This window comes from Grampus griseus, assembly GCF_964374135.1.
Source record: "Grampus griseus genome assembly, chromosome: 4".
Classification (NCBI taxonomy): Eukaryota; Metazoa; Chordata; class Mammalia; order Artiodactyla; family Delphinidae; genus Grampus; species Grampus griseus.
The window spans coordinates 19,787,099-19,814,829 of record NC_138997.1 but is presented as its reverse complement, the minus strand read 5'-3'; the positions used below and the strand labels follow the sequence as shown (position 1 = coordinate 19,814,829).

The 27,731-nt window shown below is 38.5% G+C and overlaps 1 protein-coding gene across 5 annotated transcripts; it reads left to right on the top strand.

The window, feature by feature from the left end:
- Nucleotides 1–27,731, top strand: UBE2D3 (ubiquitin conjugating enzyme E2 D3). Of its 5 annotated transcripts, none has more exons than XM_082652646.1 (9): nt 1–107; nt 1,404–1,558; nt 15,099–15,162; nt 15,251–15,282; nt 20,413–20,490; nt 21,672–21,777; nt 24,129–24,222; nt 24,664–24,713; nt 26,225–27,731. In XM_082652646.1, the coding sequence occupies exons 2-8, from the start codon at nt 1,535–1,537 to the stop codon at nt 24,710–24,712; spliced, it is 447 nt and encodes a 148-aa protein (XP_082508772.1). In that variant the 5' UTR covers nt 1–107; nt 1,404–1,534; the 3' UTR covers nt 24,713; nt 26,225–27,731. The 5 variants fall into 5 exon arrangements, with proteins under 5 accessions (XP_082508772.1, XP_082508773.1, XP_082508774.1 ...); XM_082652647.1 differs by lacking the exon at nt 1–107 and adding an exon at nt 185–317; XM_082652648.1 differs by lacking the exon at nt 1–107 and adding an exon at nt 324–458.

The following is a 27,731-nucleotide window of genomic DNA, read 5'->3' as shown; positions in this document are numbered from 1 at the left end:
GGCCCCTATCAGGAAGAGGGCACAAAACTGCCCTTAAGTCATTGCAGCGCTACAGCTCCTGTTAGCCAGCCACGAGATTCTCGCGAGATTCGCCTCCTCAATACCAAGTGAGGAAATTGGGGGACGCTGTCGGGAGGGGCATGGGGCTCGACCGCGCAGCTGCCGCTTCCATTACCTTCCTCCCATGGTCTCCTTCCGGTTCTCGATGCTTCTCTGAGTTTAAGGGTTTCCGCCGCTCGTCTACCCTTCCCCCCAGCCCATGACCTGCCTCCGGCCCCCGCCCTCCCAGTCCAACCTCCGATCTGTTTAGTAAGAAGGTGCTGTTCCGAAAAGGAGAAGGGGGTTGGCACAGATACGCTCGGCCCAGGACCTGGGGAGCAAGCCGTCCTCTTTCGCCCTTAGATTCGCGCCGCGCTCGCGACGGCGGCGTTGGCGGACTGATACGCGGCGGTGAAGAGGCAGGAGGAGGGGGGAGGGGCGGAGCGTGGCAGCTGGCAGTAGTTCCGTCAGAGCGGACATCTTGTGGCTGTGTCGTGCGCGTGAGCCCCGTAGGGCCGGGGAGGCACCAGCTGCCGCGCGGGGAGGAGGCCGAGGCCGCAGCTTGAGGGAGGCCCCGGCCCCTCTGTACGCGTGGGTGTGGACGGCTAGGGGAAGGGAAGGGAGGCCGGCCCAGTGGCCGGCCGGGTAAGGAGGGAAATACAGGCCCTCGGTGGCTTGAGTGACCAGCCTGTTGGGTGGGGTAGGGTGGGAAGGCTGGGGACGCCGGGGCCTCTCCCGTTTAAGGGGGAGGGGGAATGGGCGCGTCCTCGCACCTAAGCCGGAGCCTCAGGGGCAGCTCGGGCGCGTGGTGGCGGTGGCTGGGCGGGCGGGAGCGCGCGGGAGCGCGCTGGAAGGCGGAGTGTATGGTGGCGTCAGGGCCGACACAGCATAGCTCTAGCTGCGGGGACAGCGGTACACATCCAGCCTCTGATTTATTTCCTTCCCCTCCCCGGCCGCACTTTTGAGCAGCGGCCGAAAGAAGCCGAGCGTCAGTCCGGAGTCTCCTGTTCTCCCCTCCCCCCTTGCCTTTCTTTGCCCTAGTGACGCCGGCGTAGCGCCGACTAGGCCCCGGCTCCTCCTCTGCTGGGCCCCGGACCCTGCCCCGCACCCACCCCTTTCTCCTACGCCTCTTCCTTTCCCACCCGGGTCTCTTCCTTTCGAGAGGCCGGGAAGTCACAGTTGGAGCCACCCCTCCGCTCTTCCCGGCACCCTCGCCCCCTCTTCGGGCCGAAGCTCGGCATAGAGGCTGTCGGTGGCTCTGCCGCCCCACCCACCCCGGATCGCGACCGTTTTTGAGGGACTTGGACTCGTCAGGGTCTCTGCGGGGCCTGTGCGAGTGCTGATCTGCTCCGTTTTTGCAAAAGGCGCCTGTGTCTGGCAGAGCCGGTGTGAGACCAAGAGACAATCCTTCCCAGCCGCCGGGATAATCAAGAGTTTTGGCCGGAACTTTGAACACACACCGAGATAGTGAGGAGCCAGACGAAAAGCACAGACTATGGCGCTGAAACGGATTAATAAGGTAACCCATGGGGCGGAGGGAATGGGGGCGTGAGAGAAAAGGAAGGCCCAGCCGGGAGGGAGAGCCTTGGCATTGGGGGGGGCGTATAATTTCGGAAAGACTCTTCCTTGGGTCTCTTCGTCCATTGGGGGATGGGGAACGCGGCTGTACTTTAAGAAGAAGCGAGGGGGAAAACTCAGGAACAGAGCACTTGCGGCAAGTGAGGTGTTATCTTGAGCGTGTTTCAATGGAATCGGTGCAAATTAGCGATGAGGGAGAGTGGTGATTGCAGGCGCCTCGATTCTTCGAGAAGAAGAGTTTAGTCCCTCTTCGGAATTGCCGGGAGACGCTCCCGCAAATGTCACGGCGCTTCCTATTCTCGGGGCTTGGAAACTTATTTTAGTTGTAAGATCAAGGCTCCAGGCCTTCTGGAAGAAGAGACGGGGGAAGCTCAGAGGAGAGAAGACCTAAGAAATGCGGCGGGTCCCGAACGTGATTAAGGGGTCGGGGTAGAAGTCTCACCGGCTGAAGAGTAGTGAATGGGCCTGGCCAGAAACTGCTCGACTCTGGGCAGCTTGCACAGGAGTAAGTGGGGCTGGGAGGAGGTGGGCTGACACAGTGTTGCCGCTTTCTGTGTTTTGTAGTTGCGGCTTTTCACCCGAAACTGTTCATCAGAGGCGCGCCGGGAACTGATGGAAAGCCCTTCTGGAAGCTCCGTTTTGCTTTGGCGGGGGAGGGGGGGAGAGTGTGGTGGCAGCGAGAGGAGGGTAGGTGTACCTATGTCTGCCTCAGTCCGTTTCATAGCAGCCTCCGGGGAAATTGTTAAGCTATTTAAAACGAGGTTTGATGGTACACTGTGGATCCGTGTTGGAAAAAATAGGGTTTTTCGAGGCTCGGTGGGTGAGCGGAACCTCCACCTCCGGTGGTTTAGTCTCATTTTCTTGCTCTAACTTCTATCCCGCATTTTAAGATGGCGGCTGCTTTAAGTGGTTCAGGCTCTTTCCGGCATCTCCTTTCGTAATAATATGAAATAATATTCTTTGTTAAATGTTAACTTTTACATCAGGTTGTACACTGCCCTAAGATCTTCTGCTCGAGACTTATCTATATTCAGACTCTCAGACTGTATTTCCCTTTTTTGTAACTTGTGTGTGATGTGTTTGGTTCTTGCACAATCGAGGAGGGTGGAGTATTTACAGCTAACTTGAAAAAAATGCCATGGAATAAATTCAGCCTTACTAAAACTAGGAAATAGAGGAGGTTGTGGATTACAAACTTTGGTTTTGATAGGTTGCTTTTTAAATAGTTTACATGGACGGAATGGCAAGGACTTGGCTTTACTAAAAATAGACCTGATGCTGCTTAATTTTACATTTATTTAACGTGTGACTTTGGAACTTATTTGGCAAAACTGGTATCTTATGAATGATGAAAGTTTAGATTCAAAGTATTGATGTTGAAATGGTAAATTTTGATTTAGGCCATCACTGCATTGTCTCTGGGGGCTTATGTGAAATACAAACTTCAGTCTTTGTATTTTTGAGACCATGGTAAAAGAGAGGAGTTTAGGAGTTAAGGCTTAAAGTACAAAGGATTATTAAACATCTCTTTCTATGACCACTTTGAAGGCTAGCAACACACTGGAGAAGCATAGTTATATTTTGCAATATAGTTGAACGTAGTATTCAGTACAAATCAAAACCTTTTATCTATAGGAATTAATTCGGGCCACTAAGATGTGGAATAATTTCAAATCCATAGATTTTTATGCACGTGGAACAGAACACTTTAAAGGAAGGTCTCATTGATTTTTTTTCTTTTACAGGTGATACCCAGCTGCTGTGACACCACTTTAATGATTTAAAAGCTCTAGAGAGGCAGTATAATGGTTAGGAGTGTGAACTTCGGGGCAGAAATGCTCCAGTTAGAATTCTAGGGCTCGGCAAATTTACTTGTGTGCCTCTATAAAATGAATATTTGTTGTGTATGACCTATAAATAATTGAGTGTTTCGTGTGTACCAGGCACTATTCTAGACACTAGGGTTGCAGCAGTGAGCAAAACAAATTTTAGAGTCCAAGATTTTTCTTAAGGATTAAATAAGTTAATGTGTGGCTTTAAACAGGCCCCTAGCACAAGGCACTCAATTTATTACTGCAACTTTAATTTTCAAGAGCTTTTATTAAAGAACTTTTCGAGTCTAGTACTCTTCATCAATACCAGATTGTCTCCTTTTGTAAATACTTTGAAGATCTGTGTAATACAGAAACTTGACGTAACACTCTCCAAACTGGAAAAAAACAGTGTTGATGTGGGACATTTTTGATTCAACCTGTAGAAAAGTTTTGTTGTGCATGTGGTTTGGTCTTCAGCTGTCACTGTCAGAATCATATGGTCAAACTTTAAAAAAAAAAAAGTCCCAGATTCAAACAGTTTTAGCAAGTGGACAACTCTGATGGGAGATGCTCTTTATTTTAGGCACCTCTCTTTTATTTTTAATTTATTCTTGTCTGCAGCCCCCCAGATTCTGAATGTTAAGATATATCTGTTCCTCACTGATCATTTTATTGGAATGCTTATTGTTGGAATATTTTTAATCAATAGCAGTTCATTTGATTAAGCTTTTAAATTTGTTTTCTTTCTAAAGCTTATGTTGTAGTTTTTTTGAATATTTCTTAGACCAAGCAGCCTGATCAAACAGCCCTATTCTTTTTTTTCCCCCCCTTGTATTCTTTATTTGGACAAGCTGTGGTCTTATAAGGCTGTCAACAAGAATAAAATATGTGAACTCCCTAGTTGGTTGGTGGTGTTTGGGAGCCAGAGGCAGTTTTACTACTCTGATCAAACAGAATGACCACAGTGCATGTATTTTGGGGATGTTTAAAGAGAACTTTACATAAAATGTAATATGAACCAAACCTGAAAGAATAGCTCATGCTTTGAGTGTTTGCAATGTGTCAGAACTGTTTGAAGCACTTGAATTGACTCTTATGACACCCCCAAGGAAGTAGGTATAATTAATATCTCCATTCTAAAATTAGAAACCTAAGGCACAGAGAGGTTTAAAAAAAAAAAGGGGTCCTCATATCATGGCAGAGTTGGGATTAGGACCTAGGCAATTTGGGCTCTGCAGTGTGTGCTCTTAACCACTACGTTGTCATGTCATCTTTTTAGGGTTTTGGTATTGTAAAAGTTTTCTTTTGTATGCATCATTCTCCTAACAGCTAGACTTAGCATCTGCTCTGTATTGAACACTGTTTCTAAGCCCTTTATGAGTATCTACTTATTTAATTCTCACAACAACCACATGAGATGGATGCTCTTACCATTCCATTTTATATGTGAGGAAACAGGTATAGAGTGAGTTACTTGTCTGTGGTCAGATGGCTGGTAAGGGACTGAGATTCAAATCCGATAGTCTACCTCAAGAACTCGAGCTCTTAAACTCCATGCTGTCTGCTATTTTGAACAATTTCAATTCCTAAATTTAATCTTGCTTCCTGAAATAAGCTCTCTCCTCCCACTTCACATTTAAATAATTGGGATTGAACTTTATTCTTAGGTTATAGCTAAGTTATGAGTTTAGATTTTAGCTAACATAAGTTTTGAAAGTAGTGAATTTCTTTTCGGTTAGTATCTTCAAGGACTAAGGGAACTACTATGTGCTGACTAATCACTGGGGGCATCATAAACTTCTTTCCAGTAAGCCTATAGGCTGTATGCATCATGTCTCAAGGCTTGTCTTTAGCCAGCTAACTTGGTTTGTAGGGCGTTTGTTGACTGAGAAATGCTGATCATGTAATGACCTCAGTTTTTTATTTGAATAAGGGTGATGTTGACACTATGCTTTGGTTTCATCGTGATCACCGTCAATGTTAATTCTAGTAGTTATCATACAAGTGGAAAGTTGAATACTCTTGCTAACACTGGGGAAAAACTATCACTGGATATCTCTATCATATTGTATGTTAACTCTGTGCGTTCAGGTGTCCTTTGTTATCTACGATAACAGTCAATTCTTGAGGATTTTACAAAGCATTTCACTATAATCCGTTTATTAAAGAAGACACCAAATTCCTAGTATTGAGATTAGAATGTTTCAGATTGAATTCTCAAATCCTAGATTAGCTTTTGCATTCTACTAGATTTTGGTGTATGTGGGTTTTGACATGGGTTACATTTATATATCAGAATGTTTAACAGCTTTTAAAAGAATATAGGTACATGGGGTCTTGCCAGACTTACTGAACCATTTCTCTGGGAACAGGCATAATTTTGAAATGTCCCCTAGGTGATTCTGAAGCCTCCCTCTGGTTAAGAACCTCAGACATAAGGGATAATCATTTAATCAATACTTATTGAGGTCTTACTGTTTGGCACAGTAGTCTAGTCTCAGGGGACAAAATATAGGGAAGCCTGTTACTACCCATGAGGATGTCTTCTTTGAGTGAAGGAAACGAGCATGTAAACACATAAATTTGTATTTGTCACTCTGTACAGCTTTTCAAAATTATTATAAATCAAGTAAGGGAAGCATTTATTTAAAATAAGGGGAATCGTTATTCCAATGTCAGATTCACCCATTATTAAAGATAGGTTTATTTAAATGCCTTTCCGTACGATATTATATATATATAGTTATATATATTTTTTTCACTGTTTAGTGTGTTTTTTATAACTAATTCCCTTTCCAAGACAAATTAGTGTTAACAAAATTAAATGATTTTTATTTCACTGGAAATTTTGTGCTCTTGAGCTAGTTTTGCTACCATAACAATGATCTTATTTCAAAATTGTATAGTGTAATGAAAAATGGGTATGTTTAGTGAGTATATCATTTGTTGGTCTATGTTGTTAGATGAGATTTAGTCTCAAAATGGTACCCTCGGTCCTGTTACGTGGGGAGGGGAAAAGTTCAAATGAGTATTTTATACTTTGCCCAAACATCGGATTTTTATCTCCAACTATACTTTGAACATAATGTTGTATCATTCAGAGACTTCCAGCCAGCTTTTCTTAGTTAAATTTGTTGTATTTAACCTTTTGGGTCTTAGTTGTGATTCACTACTTCTTGGTTACTTGTTCATTTTCAGGATGGAATACCTCATATTAATCCTAGCCTTGTTACAGTTTCCTGGCTAATGTATAATTGAATGTCTTCAACCACTGGACTGCTGTTAATTTTTGTTTTTCATATCTATAAAATGCCTTATTTGCTTTCATGGATCAAAGCTTAGGAGCTAAATTTGGCTCTTTGTCTTTGCCCATTTAGAGATACTGCTTACAAAAGAACAGCTTTGAGTAATCTGAAGTGACTTATTTTTAATGGTGATCTAAAGAAAGAAAATTACAGTATTATTCATTCAAGCTATTCTTTGTACCTTGTCTGAATGAACAGGCATACTTGTCTCATAATTATAGCTAAACAGGAAGTTAATTTCTTGTTAGTGATGTAATGAGACATGGTATGCAGCACTTACCCTCTTAATCTTTTTTTTTTTTTTTTTTTTTTTTGCGGTACACGGGCCTCTCACTGTTGTGGCCTCTCCCGTTGCGGAGCACAGTCTCCGGACGCGCAGGCCCAGCAGCCATGGCCCACGGGCCCAGCCGCTGCGCGCCATGTGGGATCTTCCCGGAGCAGGGCACGAACCCGTGTCCCCTGCATCGGCAGACGGACTCTCAACCACTGCGCCACCTGGGAAGCCCTACCCTCTTAATCTTTAATGTAAAAGAAACTTTCAGGATTTCTTAGAAGAAATCACAAATTCCAAACTAAAATGATTTTTAAGGGGACTATTCCTTCCCATTCTTACGTCCACATATGAAATTGTTCAGATCCCAAAATCTTTTTGCCAAGCTTCCTTCTTTTGAAATGACTTCCGGTAACCATGCATTTCTGAGATACTTGTTTCCTTCCTTGATATTTGTATCCACGTGCGGTATGTAAAATAAATTTCACAACATTGAAGTTTAAAAACTTTTTGTTTACTTCATAGCAAACTTGATCTTTATAAGAACTAGAGCAATTATTGTCTGCCTCATTGGGTAATTACTATTGCATTTTGACCTCTATCATTGGTCAAGATATATACCTTTATATTGCTAGGTCGTAAAGGTTCTTTGAGGGTGATTCTTATTTCAGAATTTCTTAAAGGCACTTACTCTCCTTCCTACCTCATGCCCTCATCTCATCCAGCTCCCAAGATAGTATTTTATGTTGCTCAGTATAGGTTTAAGAGGCAAGGGCTGTCCTTTTTGGGGGGGCGGGGGCGCTGTGTTGGGTCTTGGTTGCTGTGCGCGGGCTTTCTCTAGTTGCAGGGAGCGGGGGCTACTCTTCATTGCAGAGCGCGGACTTCTTGCGGTGGCTTCTCTTGTTGTCGAGCACGGGCTCTAGGACACGTGGGCTTCAGTAGTTGTGGCACGTGGACTCAGTTGCTCTGCGGCATGTGGGATATTGCCGGACCAGGGATCAAACCCATGTCCCCTGCATTGCAGGCAGATTCTTAACCACTGTGCCACCAGGGAAGTCCCAAGGGCTGTCTTCATAGTGTTGATTCCCATGCTCATACAAATCTTGAAGTCAAGTAAAAGTTTTGAAAGAAATGGACTCTTGAACAAAATATAAGAAATTAACTTGCAGTAATGGGATGGACTTCAGGTTTTCCCAAAAGTGATGATAGAAAATGTATCCATACTGCTATTATTATGACTTTGTGTGATGATGCAAGATGGATGGCAGAGATTGGGATAACATGATCGTGGAACATTGTGGTAATTATTGTACTTAATATCGTAATTAACTACTGTACTTGACCTTACCACAGTAGTCATCTGGGTTAAATTTTGGCCAGCCCTTGGGAGAGTGATGGAACTGGACAAAGTAGAAAAGGTTATACAGGGAGTTACACTTCAGTAGCAGAACTGATTAAACAAATTTTGTTTTCATAAATGCTGACTTTGGTTATGTTGATCTAATGTATAAGTAATGGCTGTCATTGAAAGAATGTTTAGCAGAATGTGTAAATAATAGTTACCGAAAGTCTTAAATCTTACTGAAGGCTCATCTACTCATGGCTGCTCTATAGTTATTCATAAATAGTTCTTGTATTTCCAGTTTATAAGCCTTTTGGAGGCAGTGACCATTTCTTATACTTCCCTAACATCTCTCAGAGCCTCTAATCTGTTCAATACCTTGGTTTCCTGTTCTTTGTAGTCTGTGGTTGGTCATTTCATATCGAGTGAGGAAGATGTAGAGAGACTAGAGAAACAAAAACCAAATATTTAGCAGTATGTTTAGACTTCTGTTCTTGGCCAGTGTCTCTCTCAGCCTTTTCATGTTTTATCTCCAACAGTCAGTTGTCAAAGATAGTGTGTCCCATGATGATAGAAGCAAAGATCTTCCTCAAAACAAACTGTAGGCTTTCTGTTTTGAGTCCCACATAATGAATGGTCAGACTCATTAATGTTTAATCATGTACCTCCAGATGAGAACACTCACTGGCTTAAGCTATACCTGTTGGTTGCCTGTAAGAGAAATTTGATTGACTCCTTTTCCTATCGGTCTATTTAGGCTTTTAAAGGGAAGGGAGAAACGTATTTCCCAGTGGGAGAAGGCCTGGATTCTCACATTAGCCAGGTGTTCAGGAGGTTTCAGGAGAAGCAATTCAGAGAAAGATGATCCCGAAAGGAGAATATTTCCCCAAAAGAGTACACCGTGGCAGAGAAGTGTCTAACTTTGGTGGGTTTTTTTTTTTCACGGAGAGTACAGTTTTTAGCATCGTACCCTGTATTATATGTCCTTGATCCAGTGTCTTTTCAAGGTGAGTGGAGCATTTAGCTAGTGTGTGCCAAACTCCCCTGCCAACTATTTTATTTCAGTGGTCTTGATGAAGAGTTGGGTTGGTGTGATTGAAATTTTTTTTCTCCAGTTTGCCAAGTACCATATCAAATTTCTTTAACTTAAATACATCTTTGATGCAAGGACACTCTTGAGAAAGCAGCCTTAAATGTATCCCTGGACCTATTTTTCAGGTTATCTAGTAGATACACTACTTTGCTTTCCTGCCCATCCTGAAGCGCAGCATGTCCTGTATCTGAACTCAGTCTTTCCTTTCCCCTCTTAAGGCGGCCGTGGGGGGGCGACACTAATGTAAAATGGAGATGAGACCTATTTCCATAAGGTGGTTGTAAGGGTAAAGTGATCAGTGTTTTAAGATATTTTTCATCCCCAGTGACTTAGTTTATGTTCTCTCACCTGAATTACTGCTATAGTTTCCTAATGTAGTTATCTACTCATACATCCTTTGTAGTAGGTATTCCTACAATTTGGAGGGTGAGGAGGGTCTTTGACATCCCATAAATTAAGTAAAATTTTGTGTGGGCATGTGTATTTGAGGGATAGAGGGTCAGTAGTTCATCAGGTTCTTAGAAGTCCTTGACCTTGTCACAAACAATGCTATATACATGTGTAGTAGTGAATGAAAAGGTGGAGAAATGGCAGAAACCAAATTTAGGATAGTCTTAACCTGTCAGGGAAAGGGAAGGGCATCTGGGGAGTACAGGAGAGATCTTCTGTTATATCTGCAAAACTTAAAATCTGAAAGAGGTATAGTAAAAATGTAATGTCAAGCTAGGTACACAGATACATGACTGCTTTTAGGATTAATAATTTAAAAAGTCAGTCACTCCTAGTGTACTACTGCTAGTACATCAAAAAATCCAAATCTCATTTGTCTTACTCCTACTTAAAAACTATTCCTGCTTAAAAATCAGTGACTTCCCATTGGCTGTGGAATAGTCTTTGCCATAATATTCAAGACTCTCAAAAGATCCAGCCCTGATTAACCTTTCTAGCCACATCTGCTACTCCCTTACCGGTACCCTGTTGTGTCTCTGGTATACCAAACTACAAGCAAGTTTTTACAGCCTGTTTTCTTTCACACCCCTGGTTTTGAATTAGTTTCTCTACCTTGAATGCTTATCCTTCCATCAAGACCCAGTTCAAATGTCACTGTTTTAAACCCAGGCAAGGTTAGTGATAACCTTTTCAGGATTCACAAAGCAGTTGAATGCCTTTACTTTAAGCACTCAGGTTGTTTGAAATATAATTTTTTGGTTTTGTATTATGTCTGCGCTTTTTTTTAGCTCAGTCTGTTGGGGGAGGCATTCATGTTCTATCTTTTCTATCTTGGTATTTTCAGACCTAACATACTTGACACCAAAAAAGGTAGTCTTCATATAAATGAATAAATGCTTTGTTGGGTGTAACTTGAGCTGATATTACACTTTTTATTTTAGAAATGGATTTAAGTTAATCTTTAGTTCCTATTATTGAAAGTTTAACTTTTTACTAGGTAAGCCACATGATTTCTCCCTGCTTCCTCTAGTTTCCTTTTGAGACTTTGCTTCATTTATATTTCTTACATGTTTTACAGCAAGATTAAAGCAACACATTTCGTGGATTAAAATGTGTATAATTGGTAATGGGGCCCAGGTAGCACTCTGCTTAGAGTGGATCTCTCCTTACTCTGTGTTTGCTGCCCCCGCCCCTTGAAGAAAACTGGGGTGGTTAACAATCAAAGCAGTAACTGTAGGAATTAGAGCAAGCTACAACCTCAGGAACTGAAATTGTGTGTCTGTATGCCAAGTTAGTTCTTTATCTCTGCTGCCCAATGTGGCCTCTTTTTCTTTGGACTCACCATGTAATTTCAGGGCATATGCCTGCCAGTAGCTCTGGGTCACATCCTTACAGCTCCTGATTAGAGAAGGAAAAAGTGTCCTTTCCAGCTTCAATTTGAAAATCTTGGGTAGGGATAGATGGAACAAAATTCTCTGATTACCCTTTCTGAGTAGTTGGTTAATGGTGGCTGACAGTCACCCCAACACTACAGTCATACCTGTGGAGTATGAGAAAAGCATTTCCAGGAAAGTAGGAGAAGAGGGTTTGAGTAGACAGTGGTGCATGGAAGAGCATCTGAGATGACTTATTATGCTTTTTCTCATATATTTTCACTGCTAAGATATTCTTATATCTTACTTGCTTCTGCTATGGACATAATAATGTCATGAGAATTAGTTGGCATCTTTGAGGTAAGTGCTGGTATATGATTTAAAAGATATTTTGATTCTTAAAATTACTTTAGGTCATTTTTTAATGTTGATTTTAAAGTCGATTTTGGTACATACTTGGCCGAATATTACATCTTTGAGTATTACTTAAGAGGTGTCTTAGTCACGGGGAACTTGGAAAATAAGGCATTTAGAAATTATCTGAGGGGAATAAGAGCCTGAAGTTATGGGAGTGAAGAGCTTAAATTCAGTGCTCTCTGAAATTGTACATTCACTGTAAAGGAGTGAAAATGTCAGCATATAGAGGCTGAGTGATTCAGAGATGTCCATGTGCAGGAAGACTCGTTAAAAAATGTTTTCTTAGATTTTTCATAAAATGTGCAACTTCGAAGTAGGATGTTGATATATTCTAGGTCAGCTTTATAGATTCCTGAAGTTTATGTTGTTTCAGCATCACTTGGGTATTTTGTTAGACCACCCATCATTAAATTACTTTTTAATTTAAAAATGCTAGATATTTTTCTTATCATTAACATAATGTAAAAGTGTGTAAGTACAGAAAACTACATAAATTTGGGGTAGATCCGTGTAAGAAACTCATTTTAGTAATATTTGAGTTCACATGCTTACCTGACAGTTTTAGGTAGAACCATATGAAATTGCAGTTCAGAAATGGTCAAGTATTAGTAATTTCATACAACTCAATAACATGGTTTCTTTAAAAGCCTATCCACAAATAGCCCTCGAATTGCTGACCTTGTATTATTAACATATATCATAGCATGAGCCATATAATTGTTAGAAGAGTATGTTATAGACAACTAAGCATAAAAATTCATCACACAGGCAAAAGATTTAAATAAGCTAAGGCTATAATAAGTACCCTATTTATAAAGCAGTTTTGCTTTTGTTTAGTAAACAAGTGATTTGAGTGCCTGTCTAGGAAATCTTGCCTTCAAGGTGGGTGTTCCACTTGCTGAGCACCTAATACATTATATGCCAGATAGTGTGCTGAAGTACTTTATCTTATTCATTCTTTCAAAAGTTCTGTAACAACAGGCATTTCTATTGTGTTTTAGAGATGCGGAAATAAGCCTAGGAAATAGTGGGTCTAAATTGGATTAAAAGTGAGACTCCAGACTGATGATCCATATTGAGGGAGGTGCATATTCATTGTCCTCATTTCATGATGCTATATTTGAGCATTTGAATTGTATGCGCAAGTTTGTGTTTGGTTTTAGTAGCATTTTTGAAAATTCACGTCTTTATTGTTGTGTAGGAAAGGGGAGAGGGTGGTTTGGAACAGGTAAGTTTTTAATCTTAAAATAGACTTCTTTGGACCCTTATGTTCCGGCAGAGGAAGTTAGCCTGCATAAGTTAGCTTCTGGTTTATCTTTTTTTGCTGGATCATTTAAACAACAGAACTTGTTAAATAAGTTTTGGAACATGGAAAAAGGTTCTCTTCATATCAGTTAGACTATGCTCAATCCTTATCTGCAATAAAGTATATACCTTGAGATGGTATTGAAGTAGCTTGCCATTATAATAAAGTGGCTGATCATGGAATGCAAATAAATGCTTTATGAGAGTTGATCTGGCCTATGAAAAAGTCATTTGGATAGTTGATTAGTTCAAGCTGCCAGTATATTTTTTTTGCTCAAAAAACTATGATTCAGTTCTAAGCTAAAGCTGTACATAGTTTCAGTTTCTTTCAACTAGTTGCTTAACTCCGAGATAAGAGCTTCTGTAATTAGTACTGATCAGAATCTAAGTTTCTGGAATGAATTTTCCCCCTTTCTTTAAATATGTTGAACAAATGAGGTATATTTACATGGGCAAGCATAAAAGTCTGATCTGATCTTCCAGTCATCTTAAGATTGTGACTCCTGGGATTCCCTGGCTGCCTTGATAACCTTATAAGCAGTCATAGTTTGAGATTCAGAAGCAAATTGGCAAAGTGTATATCAAGGCACTCCTTTGTCCCAGTTTTGTTTTTGAGATATAACGTAATAGATGTGCAACATAATAATTTGATATATGTATATTGTAAAATGATTACCCCTCAAGGACAGTTCTGCATTGATCTTTTTTTTTTTAATGGAGTGAATCTAGACTGATATTCCTGAACAATTGGCTGTTTTCTGAAGTGCATTATTTTGCCCATAGTAAAGGCAAATATTTGATCTGTCTTCCTGCAGTGTATTCCCTGCCTTTTTCTTAGAAGTCCATTATTATCTCAAAGGTCTATAAATCCCTGTACTGTAGGAATTTATATATAGGTGTATAGAGATAAAGCTGTATCATTAATTTTTTTAAACTTGTAAAGAAGCAACTCTGTTTTCTTACTAGATTACCCATATGGGTTATGCACAAGTCATGGAAGGGCTAAATTACACTTATGTTGGAAATATAAGGTCAAATGGAATTGTGGATACTGCTTGTTTTGCTTCTTAGCAAAAAAAGCACAGTGCTTTTCTACCTGGAGAGGAAGGTTTTTCCAGAGATATACTCAATGTTAAGTAAAAGATAAGGTTGAATTGAGGAATAAGGAGATCAAACCAAACGGGGTACTTACCTAGCCCCATGAGAGATTTTTTAAGGAGAAAATGTGGTCACTGGGTAGTGTGGTTCAGAAAAAGAGTATTTAAGACAGCAGACAGTATTTAAGACAGAGCCTCTGAGATGGTCTGAAAGCTCAGCAAATAACATGAATGTTGATAACTGCCCTAAGTTCTTAACCTAGGAAAGTGTCTGATTACAACTTTTTCATTTTGTAAGAGGACAGCTTTTGTTCATGTACAGGCACACCTCAAAGATATTGAGGGTTTGGTTCCAGACCACCCAAATAAAGCAAATATCACAATAAAGCAAGTCACATTTATTTCTTCCCCAGTGCGTATAAAAGTTAACGTTTACACTACTGTAGTCTATTAAGTGTTCAATAACATTATGTCTTTAAAAATGTACCTTAATTTAAAAATACTTTATTACTAAAAAAACATCGTCTGGATCTTCAGCAAGTTGTAATCTTTCTTTACTGGTAGAGGGTTTGAAATATTACAGAAATTATCAAAATAGGATACAAAGACACAAAGTGAGCAGGTGCTGTTAGGAAGATGGCACAGGTAGCCGCAGACCTTCCATTTGTTTTAACAAAACAACCCCCCCCCAAATCGCGTATCCGTGAAGCATGGGAAAACGAGGTGTATGCCTGCAGTAAAACTTCATAGCGATGTGTGTGTGTGCTTTTATGAACCCCTAGCCGAGATGATTGTCTTGGTATGTGTCCATAAAATAACTGTGCCTAGTGTGTCCCAGAAACTGGACTGGGGTTACTTATGTTTTCTTTCCTAATAGAATGTATTGTTGATGTAAGTTGTGATTATATGTCCCTTAAAGAATAGTGTAAAAATAACTGGAAGCAGACGACTGTCTTTACTTGCTTGTGTTTTCTATTATGGTTACATGATCCAGCATTTTCTGTCTTGGTGTAGGAACTTAGTGATTTGGCCCGTGACCCTCCAGCACAATGTTCTGCAGGTCCAGTTGGGGATGATAGTAAGTAATTTTCAAGTTGATTTTTATGGTTAGTTTCAAAAAAGCTTGTGTATTTTTAGATAATAACAAGAGTGTTTTCTTTTTCTAGTGTTTCATTGGCAAGCCACAATTATGGGACCTGTAAGTACTGAGAATTAAGTTTTTGCTTTTAATGAAAATCCAGCATTGATGTAGTTAGTAATTTTTAATTAAGCCTTTAGCTTTATTTTATTACATTGTAATTTTATTTGAGATATGCCATAGTTGTTGCACTGATTTTGAAAGAAACAATTGGTCATTAGTTAAGTATACTGTAAGTGTCTGTCCCTGTGTTCAGGTTCTAGAGTATGTATAGCTTTTCTATGACCTATCAAATACCTCTTCCATTCTAATTTTCTTTCATAGCAATGTAAAGTATTGTCACAGAGCTTCCTGACTTATAGCCCGTTAGTTTTCTGGCTGTACCATGATATTACTCAAAGATCTTACTCTCTTCTTGTAGCTGCCTAAAATCTAGCTTAATTGTATTATTTTGATATTTGAGTTTTTATAGAACTTCAGTTTCATGTAAAATTTGAATATTTTTAGGTAGATAGTGATACTTTGTTTTATTTTATTTTGGCCATGCCATGCGGCGTGTGGGATCTTAGTTCCCTGACCAGGGATTGAACCCGCGCCTCCCGCGTTGGGAGTGTGGAGTCTTAACCACTGCACCGTTAGGGAAGTCCTTAGAAAGTGATGTTTTGAATACAGCAAAATTCCTTTCTATCCTGGGTAGATAAGAAACTGTATGTGCTGGATAATTGAATATTCAGAATTATGGATACCATCTAAGAGTTTCACAGAATTAGAGCACAGTAAAACATCCTGGGGTAAGACTGTATCTTGAACAATACTTAACATTTTTTTTTTGACGTGGAAGGCACCTAAATTTCTGTTCTGAGGGGTGTGTGTGTGTGTGTGTGTTACTGAATTTTCTGCTTTCTTCCCCCTTTCGGTATTTTAATCTCAACATAACTGGCAGTAATGTACTAGGTGAGATAATGGTCAGTAAGTAGATATTTATAATTCTAAAAGAAGAAATGCCCTTGGAAAAAAAAGCTAGCCAGTGGGTGGGTTGGTTTAGTAAGTGTTTATTCAGCAGTTCTGATTGTAAATCACATAGAGGGGGGATATTTAGTTTAACAATTTGAGATGTGTCTGTGATTGAGATCCTAATGAAAAAACTACAGAGTCAGGGTTGTTTCCAGTTACCTCAAGGTCTATTTTTATTGTTTTAAGTGCTTGCTTTTGTCTAATTGGTGACAAAATTGTGATTCCCGCCCAGCCCCCGCCCCACCCCCCCCTTAAATACATATAGTTAAGTAACTCATGGCTTACCCAGTTTGGCCCATACAAAGTTTTTTTTTTTTGGCCCTGACCAGGGACCAAACCCGTGCCCCCTGCAGCGGAAGCGTGGAGTCTTAACCACTTGACCGCCAGGGAGGTCCTGGCCCACACAGTGTTTTACATGTTGATAATCTTAACATAAAAACCCTCTCACTAGACCCTCCTTCTACAAGTGTGGGGTGGAGTAGCAGCTGCCTCCTTTCTTCAGGAAATGTGTGTCTGCCACAATTTCTACCAGGTCCACTTAGGCACTTAGAGTTGCAACTTCTAGAATTTTCCCAGTATAGATCACCAATTTTCAAAGCAAGGAATTCAGTAAAATGCCTTGTCATATCTATACCAAATAAAGCTCATCTTTGATTCAGAGTGCTTTAAGATAGTTTCATTATAAAAATTAGTTGTCTATACTAATAAAGCACAAAAGAGTTGGTAGTTAAGACTTAAAATTGGATGGTGTGCATAATAAACCAACTCTTTTAAATCAGTGTAATGTTTTTCTGCTTGACTTTTGAGACTTCGTTATTTTATTTATTCCTTTCCAAAAGGTAAGGAATGCACCTATAGTAAATCAAAGTGAAGCATAATTGAGGAGTTTGTTAGTAATTTTCCACAAAATAGAAGATTGCTTATCCTGAAGAATTTTTCAGCTGTTAATTTGCTTTTATTTTCAGGAAACATTTTTTATTTATATGTATTTCAGATTATGGCTATGCTTTGCTAATTTTTTCAGCAACCTTTTAATATAAAGGAATAGCAGTTTTCTGCTTTTGAAAACAAATATTTGATTTTCAGAACTATTTAAATATTCCCGATTAACAAGAGCAAAAAATATATTTATACCATAACAGCATAGTTCTGCTTTAGTAACATTAGTCTCTGAAATTTACTTGATTTCTGAGGAGGTTAATTTTCACTGTTGGGTAATTTCAGGAGTGAGTCAAAAGTTATAAAAACTCACCCAAAATGCAGGTTTTAACTGCACGTTTTGTAAGTAAGCACCTAAGTTTAGATGCCAGCTTGTAAATGGTTAATCATTATCCTTACTATGAAGTGTATCAATGAAACAACCATGCTGTTTTGGCTTTTGACTGCATCTTTATGACAGAACGTCACAGTTTGATTAGGTAATATTATTTTGTTAGTATGCCTACCCTAAGTGGCATGCAGATGTGACCCAAAACAGTAGGGCTAGTGGTGGCATAACAATCCATAAATCGCAGATTTGCTGGAAGAATAAACGTTAACAAAATTACTTTTGCTTTGGAGTGCTTCTTAGGTCAAAGTGATGGCAGTGTCACAGAACTAAAGATTTCTGACCCTCTAAGGTGTGGATCGTCTAATTGAGGTTTCATGACAGAGTTACTATTGGATTTTGATGGATTATAGTAAGGAAATCTTGATGGTTGAACAAAAATGCTTGGTTCTTAAAAACTACGTGCTAGCTTATTCTTTCCGAAGGCAAGATACTGCGGAAGCACAAATGCCAATAAAAACAAACCGTTGAAAGAAGGTGGCAGTGTTGCTTGTTATGTGGTTTTTAAACTTTTGTTGGTTATTTTGTGCTATGTTAAGGGAAATTTCCATGAAGAATTGATGCAGTGAGGAGAAACTAACTTCCTTACATATTGTTTCTGATATTTATGTGCCTGACTTTTTTAAATTGTAAACGGAGCTGGCAGAAAGACATTGTTGAAATTATTTTGAGAACCACATTAACTTCCATCTAATCTATGATACATAGCCATAGAAGAAAGTACCGTATCTGTGAATAATGTAACTGTTGGCAGCCTGAGCAGAATCAGATACAAAAACAATCTGAAGTAAAATATTTGGTCCATCTGAAGTAAGATCTTGAACTAAAGCAGTGGGTATTGTTTTATTGTTACATAAGGGTGAATTTTTCAATTTATGTTGTTTATTATGTTTTTCCTGCAAAGGCTAATAATATGTGAAAACTCCTCTTTAGTACCTTACTCTTTTGCGGTCTGCGGGCCTCTTACTATCGTGGCCTCTCCCGTTGCGGAGCACAGGCTCCAGACGCGCAGGCTCGGCAGCCATGGCTCACGGGCCCAGCCGCTCTGCGGCATGTGGGATCCTCAGACCGTGGCACAAACCCGTGTCCCCTGCATCGGCAGGCAGACTCTCAACCACTGCGCCACCAGCGAAGCCCACCCTCGTTCATTTTTCATAATAGCTATAACATTTCACTGTATCTCCCTTTACCAGACTGTAAGCTCATCAAGATAAGAAATTGTTCTGTGTCCCTTACATATACTTAGTAAATAGAACTGCGGAGTTAAAGTAATTCAACTAATGTTTAATTATTTTACAGAGGTCTGGGGATTAAATGAACTTACAGCGTCAGACCTGTGAAGGTTATTTGCCTCACAGAGTGGGCATGTAAAAAGGCTCATATTAGTGCTGTATACATCCTCACTCAAATGGAGGGGAATAGGTGTTGGTAATAACTCAATTACTGCAAATTTTCAAACACGTCTTCAGGTTGGCTCTTTGCATATCCAGAGACAATTATGCAATCTCTTTTTTTAAAAAAAATTTGACCTTAAAATCCTTGACTGGATCACCATCTTTTGTCATCATTCTTTGATCCGAGTCAAGCAGTGGTTTTCAGAAGACCTGAGTTTAAATCCTGTTTCTATCATGTACCAATTGTATACTTCACTAAGTTATTTCAAGTCCTATTTTACTCAACTCATAAAATGGGAACAACGTCTTTTTCCTTTTATTGGTTAATAAATGTAAAATACTCGCAAGTTTCTCCCAAATGTTACTTCATACTAACATTGTATAATATTTACTTACTGAGGAGTTCTTCATACTCAAAGTGGGCAGGACAGCTAAGGAGAAAAAGTAGTGCTATAGCTTAAAATTCTGTATTTTCTGTTGAAATGGACCAAACAAACATTCCACAGTTTTCCAAATCTAGTAATCCTGTGTATTGATTGGCTGTAGAGAACTCAGTATTGTGCTTTTGAAGAAAAAACTTCATGGTTTTTATTTTTTAATTAATTTTTTTTTTTTTTTGGCTGCATTGGGTCTTCGTTGTTGTGTGCGGGGTTTCTCTAGTTGCGGCGAGCGGGGGCTACTCTTCATTGCGGTGCGCGGGCTTCTCATTGTGGTGGCTCCTCTTGTTGCGGAGCACTTGGCTCTTAAACGCGTGGGCTTCAGTAGTTGTGGCGCAGGGACTTAGTTGCTCCGCGGCATGTGGGATCTTCCTGGACCAGGGCTCGAACCCGTGTTCCCTGCCTTGGCAGGCAGATTCTTAAACACTGTGCCACCAGGCAAGTCCCAAGACTTCATGGTTTTTAAATGAGAATTTTGAGGAGCCAGTTGGGAACTAAACTTTCTTTAAAAACATATTCTGTTTCTGTTCTACTTGTCCTACTGAAGGGAGTTGTTATGTTACCTACAAGACCTAACTTTTTGGTTTGCCAGTAACCAGAATAGCCTGTTGAGGTACAAAGCCATTTGTGTATATATGACTATCATTAGAAGAAATATTCTACAAATAAATGTAAACTTATATTTTCAAATTATAACTTGGTACATTATTATGTAGACTTTTATTGCTAAGTATACTTTGTGAGAATTGGGGTCTAGAACCTTGTGTTTCTGGGTTATTTTTTCTAAATTTCTTTAACTTTCATAAAGTAGGATCTAAGTAAAGTAGGGTTCATTGTTCTATAGTAAATATTGTGATTTTTCATTAATACGGACTTCATTGTGGGATAATTTAGACTATTGCAGTGTAAATAGGTAATTTTGCTTCATATTAGAGAAATGCTTAGAAAATAGAAATGTTACATGAATTATCTAGCAGTAACATTTAAAATAGAGTTAAGCATATTTTTCTTTTCACAGAATGACAGCCCATATCAAGGTGGTGTATTCTTTTTGACAATTCATTTTCCTACAGACTACCCCTTCAAACCACCTAAGGCAAGTATTTCCCCTCCAAATTTGTGAGTATAGATTTGTGTTCTATTCCAAAAATAAGAATTTCTAATTCTTAGAAATTAGGGTTCTGTGTAAGTCAAGGTTAAATTGATATGAATGTATAGTGAATAAGAATAATTGAGGCTGAATGTATATATTGAGTTGAATCACTGATGTTGAATGCTGACTCTTAACCTTTAGTTAAAAGAGCAGCTGAATCTGGATTTGAACTTTGTAAGTGGAGGTGAGAATTGCCGTATCCTTAATGTTGCAAGCCTCAAATATACCATGTGAAAGCTTTTTTTATTTTCCCCTTTATTGTGCTTATACAGATTTGGATTATTACCCTAGTGTCTTATAATACTAGGCTTCCAAATATCCAACTTCAGTATGCATTTTCACATGTTGCTAAAAATTATACCGTATTTGTATTGGGGTTTAGACAGACTGTAATACATTTTGGGCTTTGAGCTTGCACACGTAACAGTAAATTTATCAAAACTCAAGAGTTGCTTAATGCACTGGGGTGACCAGTTTATAGGTATTAAAAGCATGTGGTCCTTAACTTTTTGAGCCATTGAGATAAACTCAATCTGTGTGAATAACTATGGAAGATAATATATATAGAACATTGGCACTTCACTAAAACTATCTTCACAATTATAGGTGCATATGACAGTTATTTTAGATGAAATGCCTTTGTGATATTCAAATTTGTGTTTTTTATGTACAGTGGAAATGGAGGCTCAAATACATACCTTTGTAACTCGATGCCTTAAATGAGCTGGCCTGGGTGTTTTGGTTTACATCTGGAAGTTTCTTATTTTTAAGTGAATGTTAAATACCCTTCAAATGGCTCTTTGATACTCATGATATGGTAGGGCCAAAAGTTAACCTTCAGAACAGCCCACCATATCATTGACAATAAAATTTTTGCCCCAAAGTTGTATTTTCCATTTTAATTAAAAATAGGAGAGCCCGTGAGGGATCTTGGTCAGAATATAGAAACCAGTTTCTGTAATATTTGGTCCTTTTAGGTGTATTAATTAGGTTTTAGCTATTTGATTTTTTAGAATTTTAACAGTATTTTGAGTCTTGCTAAAGTCTTCTGCCAAAGTTTAGGGTGCTTGTTTTTATTTGGGAAAAATATCTAAAGTTTTTTTTGTTTTTGTTTTTATTTTTAGGTTGCATTTACAACAAGAATTTATCATCCAAATATTAACAGTAATGGCAGCATTTGTCTCGATATTCTAAGATCACAGTGGTCTCCTGCTTTAACTATTTCTAAAGGTAAAATAGTTTTAGAGAAAGTCTTGAGAGGCTGATTTTCTAATAGTTAAAGGAATTTCATTTTTGAGCCTACTTTTCTGAGTATTTTTATAATGACAGCTTTTTGATAAAGGTGGGGAAAGGAACAAATTGATTTCTACAGTATTTTTCAGTCCCAAGCCACCTGCACATCTCATTCACTCGTCGCCTAAATTTTAGCTAAAATGATATACCAAAAGTTAATAGAGCTTTTGAAACTTGAGCTTTCTCACAGAAAAATTGTGATTTTGCTTTCCTGTGTTTATTATTTTTTAGATAAAAAACTCTTTTTTAAAAACCTTTAGTTAGGTGTTTTGTGATCATGGTAGGTTGTTCCTACCTAATAATAGTCTAAAATGTATAGTCTTGGGAAGGTCTGTAGATAAATTCTGCTCTTCTGCTTTAATAGGGATCCATTATGTGACATCTTTAATAGGTTGTCCAGTCTCCATGTAAATATCCCAGATGGAGATGGAGTGTCTCTCCATCTCTTACTCTTTGAATGACTCTGGTGGCTTTTATGTCGCTTTTACCCCACAAATAAAATCATCTAACACAAAACTACTTAATGGGAAGGAAGTCTGCCTTTTAGTAATTTTCAGTTTTGGGGTATTGGCATTCCTTAGTACACAAAATTAGTTTTTAATGTTGCTAATTATGACATTATTTCAGATATTTGAGGATAGCAGCTGACTCGAAGCATTCTCAATTTCTGGCTGAGTACTTATTATTGCTTCTTGAAATAGTTAATTGTGTTTTACCAAAAGTTTTATTTTTATGAGTATGGTAAATGCAAAGTGAAACTGGTTTTGTTTGTTCATTTGTTGTTGTTTTTTGGTTTTGGGTTTTTTTTTGGCAGTACGCGGGCCTCTCACTGTTGTGGCCTCTCCGGTTGCGGAGCACAGGCTCCGGACTCGCAGGCTTAGCGGCCATGGCTCACAGGCCTAGCCGCTCCGCGGCATGTGGGATCTTCCCAGACCGGGGCACGAACCCGTGTCCCCTGCATCGGCAGGCGGACTCTCAACCACTGCGCCACCAGGGAAGCCCCTGTTCATTTGTTTCTTAAGGCAGGACATCATAAAGCCTTTCATATGCTTGTACAGTGCTTTTGAATCTCCTTAAAGGGACTTTGTAGTGTTCCCAAAATTTTATTTGATAGGAAATACTTTTTGCGGGGAGAAAGAAAAACAATTTGGGTGAATGCTGCTGTAATTCTTTTAAGTGAGGCATAATTTTAGGCCTATTTCTCACCCTCTTGGATACATTCAAGTTTCTTTTCAGATCAGGCTCTCTTAACACCAGATATCTGGTATTAAGAAAGCTTTAATACTAGGTTCCAGGTTATTTTTTTAACCATTGTTGGGAATGCACTGTAATACTGAATACTTTTTCTATAAACGTGGGTTTAGTTTTATATCTGCCCCCGCACTTGGGTTTAAAATTATATGTGCGATAATAATGTTGTTTTTTGACCACTTTAAGCTTTTATATCTTAAACTTTTATAAAAACCTTGCACAGTGTCTGGCACATAACAGACATTTAGAAGGAATTAGGTACATGTTCCATGATGCTTGGCATCTTTTAAGTTGATATTTTGAACAGGACAGGGTAAGAGCTAGAGTTGAAGGCCCACTTAGTAATAGATCTTGACGTTGTTAAATTTAACCAGTACTTTTGTGATATGGTCTCTACCTTATAAATTCAGGAAGACAAAACATACAGTCAGTGGGGGCAGTTGTGAATTTCTGTGAAACTCCCTCGAGAGCAGGACAGAAAGTGGATTTTTTTATCATGGCAAACAGCTAAGAATAATACTGCACAGATGTTCCCCAGATATTTTTATTCAAGGTCCCCCCACCCTGCAGAGTACCAAGAAACTCCAGTTACTTAAATTCTTATACCACTTTATTTTAAAAAGTAATACAGGGAATTCCCTGGTGGTCCAGTGGTTAGAACTCTTCCACAGGGGGCACAGGTTCGATCCCTGGTTGGGGAACTAAGATCCCACATGGCTTGCAGCACGGCAAAAAAAAAAAAAAAAAAGTAATACAAACTAATATGGCATCATTTGACTGTCTTAGAACCCCTGATTTTGGCAGATTTTTATAGCTAATCAGTAACCTTGATGCCAGCAAAGATCTATTTTAGTATTTCTTACCTACCAGGAACTTGTCTCCTATAAAGCAGAATCTCCGTAAAGCTTTGTCTTACGGAGATTAAGATATAAACCAATAAAAATCTTTTGAAGATTGAGGTTTATAATACATGTTTTTAAATACTTGTATTTATCCAAATTCCTGATGATGGGTAACAGGCATTTGTTTTCTTCCAGTTCTTTTATCCATTTGTTCACTGCTATGTGATCCAAACCCAGATGACCCCCTAGTGCCAGAGATTGCACGGATCTATAAAACAGACAGAGATAAGTAAGTATGTACTAGTTTAAGAAAACAGTATAAAAAGTGGCTTTTCTTAATGAGTTAGGCTTATACTTTGCTGTAAGTCGTCAGGGCAACGCCAAGAAGACTTGATGCTTATTTCTGGTAAGATGATAGTTGAAATGTGCAGAAAACCAGTTACTGAAATGTGATTTTTTTTTTTTTTAATTACTAGGTTTTGGTTTATGTAGCAATAAATAGCCCATCTAAAATGTTTTATTTTTCTAACATGTTCAACGTTTTGTCACTTTGTTTTGAGGAAGAAAGGTATTTTTTCTTCACCCCAATTATGTTTTTGAAAAAAAATATCGGTACTGTTGTAAAAATTTGGTCTAAATTTTTTATATATTGAATTCTTTATGTATGTACAACTTTACCATTATAACTTTTGTATGTTATAATTAATGCTAAGTATACTTGTTCAATTAGGTACAATAGGTTAGCAAGAGAGTGGACAGAGAAATACGCTATGTTGTAGGGTAAGAGGATCTGCACTCTATGGTGCGCTTATTCATGGTACTGCCAGCACTTGAGTGCTGCATGCGTTAAGGCACTGTATTAACTAACAAAAGGTAACAGATGTGGCAGTTTTCTGAAAACTGTACATTTAACTGCTTGATCTCTGTTCAGCGTGAAAGTATACCCAATAGTCATTATTGCTTGAAAGTATTTTTGCATGGCAAACCAGTTATCTAGCACCAGTAAGAAAAGAAAATTTTAGTTTCTTTTTCAAACTACTACAGTATTTAAATTTTAACTTTAAAATTGGTATATTTTAAACTTCAGTACTATATGGAATGTGGTAACTTGGTTAAAATTTTGCCAAGAGGTAACAATGTAAGGGAGAAACACTTTTAAGCCTCACCATCTATACTAAATGTTCATTACTGACAAGCATGCATTAGTGTCAGCTATACTTTGTGGCTCCCCGTATGCTAAATAAAAACCTTTGTTTTAAAGTGCTGGCTTTACAAGAGGTATCCTTAAATGAAGTAACCATGAATTGGAGCAAAGAATTTTTATATGTTAAAGTTAGAAAAATGGTTGAATTATGTTTAGTTCTCAGTTTGAAATGAAGTTAATGTTTTATAGAGGTCAAACTGTAAATATAAATCAAAAGTTCTCCTATGCCCTTTTATATATTTGTTTCTTAAAGTTATCACTTCATTATTTGTTCGGGTAAGTGGCCTGTGGCATGGTTGTAATACAAGGAGAAATTGATAGCATTTTATCAGTATTAGTGATCTTCCTCAGTAATAAATAACCTTGCTCAGGTATGAATTATCTATTGGTCTTTTAAAACAAAGATGCCCCCAGTTGTACTCCAGAGTCTCATTCATCAGGTCTCAAGTGGGGCTTGTTAGCGCCAATCACCACACTTTAAAAGTAACACGTGGTTTTGATTAACACATGACACCCACCTCGTCTTGAAAGTTACTGCTCTTTCATCACCTTACCCAGTGTCTTACTTTTCTGCCTGTGCCGAAGTCTCAAAGGCATTTTCTCTTTTGGTAATATCCAGGGTCAAGTAACTTTTCAAAGTCTAGGATTCAGATAAAAATGTTTTAGTTCATTGTTTGGTCTGGCTTTAATGGAAATTGCTATAGATGTACAGAATCTGCTGTTCTGATGAATTGTAAAAAAAATTTTAAATGTTAAAATTTGTTGGAATGGATACTAGTTGTAGAGTTTCTAATAGAACATTAGCTCAGTGGTAGGAGACAGAAAAGGTCTTTGATTTTTATTAGCCATTCTATGTGTTTATTAAAATACTACTTTCAGTGTATTAGGACATTGTATTGAAGCATAAAGTTCTCGTTTCCTACATTGCTTTGAGTATCAGTGCTTTTTCTTCCTTGTTGGCTTTATTCTAATCATAGCCATTAAAGGTGACTCCCTGGTGAGTCTAGAGGTAAAATAGATTCTTTCCTTCCCTTTTAAGTATTAAAAATTATTTTAACTTTTTAAATAACATCTTTTTTATTTACAGGTACAACAGAATATCTCGGGAATGGACTCAGAAGTATGCCATGTGATGCTACCTTAAAGTCAGAATAACCTGCATTATAGCTGGAATAAACTTTAAATTACTGTTCCTTTTTTGATTTTCTTATCCGGCTGCTCCCCTATCAGACCTCATCTTTTTTAATTTTATTTTTCGTTTACCTCCCTCCATTCATTCACATGCTCATCTGAGAAGACTTAAGTTCTTCCAGCTTTGGACAATAACTGCTTTTAGAAACTGTAAAGTAGTTACAAGAGAACAGTTGCCCAAGATTCAGAATTTTTTTAAAAAATGGAGCATGTGTATTATGTGGCCAATGTCTTCACTCTAACTTGGTTATGAGACTAAAACCATTCCTCACTGCTCTAACATGCTGAAGAATCATCAGAGGGGGAGGGAGATGGATGCTCAGTTGCCACATCAAGGGAAGCAGCATTATTCTAGCAGCATCCATTCTTGTGTAAGCCTTCCACTGTTAGAGATTTGAGGTTACATGATATACTTTATGCTCATAACTGATGTGGCTGGAGAATTGGTATTGAATTTATAGCATCAGCAGAACAGAAAATGTGATGTATTTTATGCATGTCAATAAAGGAATGACCTGTTCTTGTTCTACAGAGAATGGAAATTGGAAGTCAAACACCCTTTGTATTCCAAAATAGGGTCTCAAACATTTTGTAATTTTCATTTAAATTGTTAGGAGGCTTGGAGCTATTAGTTAATCTATCTTCCAATACACTGTTTAATATAGCACTGAATAAATGATGCAAGTTGTCAATGGATGAGTGATCAACTAATAGCTCTGCTAGTAATTGATTTATTTTTCTTCAATAAAGTTGCATAAACCAATGAGTTAGCTGCCTGGATTAATCAGTATGGGAAACAATCTTTTGTAAATGCAAAGCTGTTTTTTGTATATACTGTTGGGATTTGCTTCATTGTTTGACATCAAATGATGATGTAAAGTTCTAGAGAGTGAATATTTTGCCATGTTCAGTTAAAAGTGTGCAGTCTGTTACAGGTTGACACATTGATTGACCTGATTTATGCAGAATTAATAAGCTATTCAGATAGTGTAGCTTTAGTATGCTGCACATGATACTGGCAGCCCGGGAGTTCATTGATGGACTTGGGACCCAGCAGTTTTGAAACGTGTATATGGAGTTTAAGAAATTTATTTTCCAGGTGCAACCCCTATCTAACTAAATTTTTTCTTCACGTTGTACACTTGACAGCTGAAAAAACCATAACATGGGAGTAATAATGGGTCAAAATTTACAAAATAAAGTACTGTTTTGGTGTGGGAGTTGTCATAAGGCTATGTTGAAGTGACTTAACTATGTGGGATATTGAGGTTTTTTTTTTTTTTAATGGAGTGAGTATCCATTAAAATGAATTTGTTCAGCCATTTACATTAATGAGCATTTAAATGCAACAGATATCATTTCAGGTGACTTAACATGAATGAATAAAAGTCAATGCTATTGGA

Excerpts from the sequence above, each read along its gene's own strand:
- UBE2D3 (XM_082652646.1), top strand. The coding sequence starts at position 1,535 with ATGGCGCTGAAACGGATTAATAAG. Across the intron at positions 1,559-15,098 it reads CGCTGAAACGGATTAATAAG|GAACTTAGTGATTTGGCCCG; the intron begins GTAACCCATGGG and ends GTCTTGGTGTAG. Across the intron at positions 20,491-21,671 it reads ACCCCTTCAAACCACCTAAG|GTTGCATTTACAACAAGAAT; the intron begins GCAAGTATTTCC and ends TTTTATTTTTAG.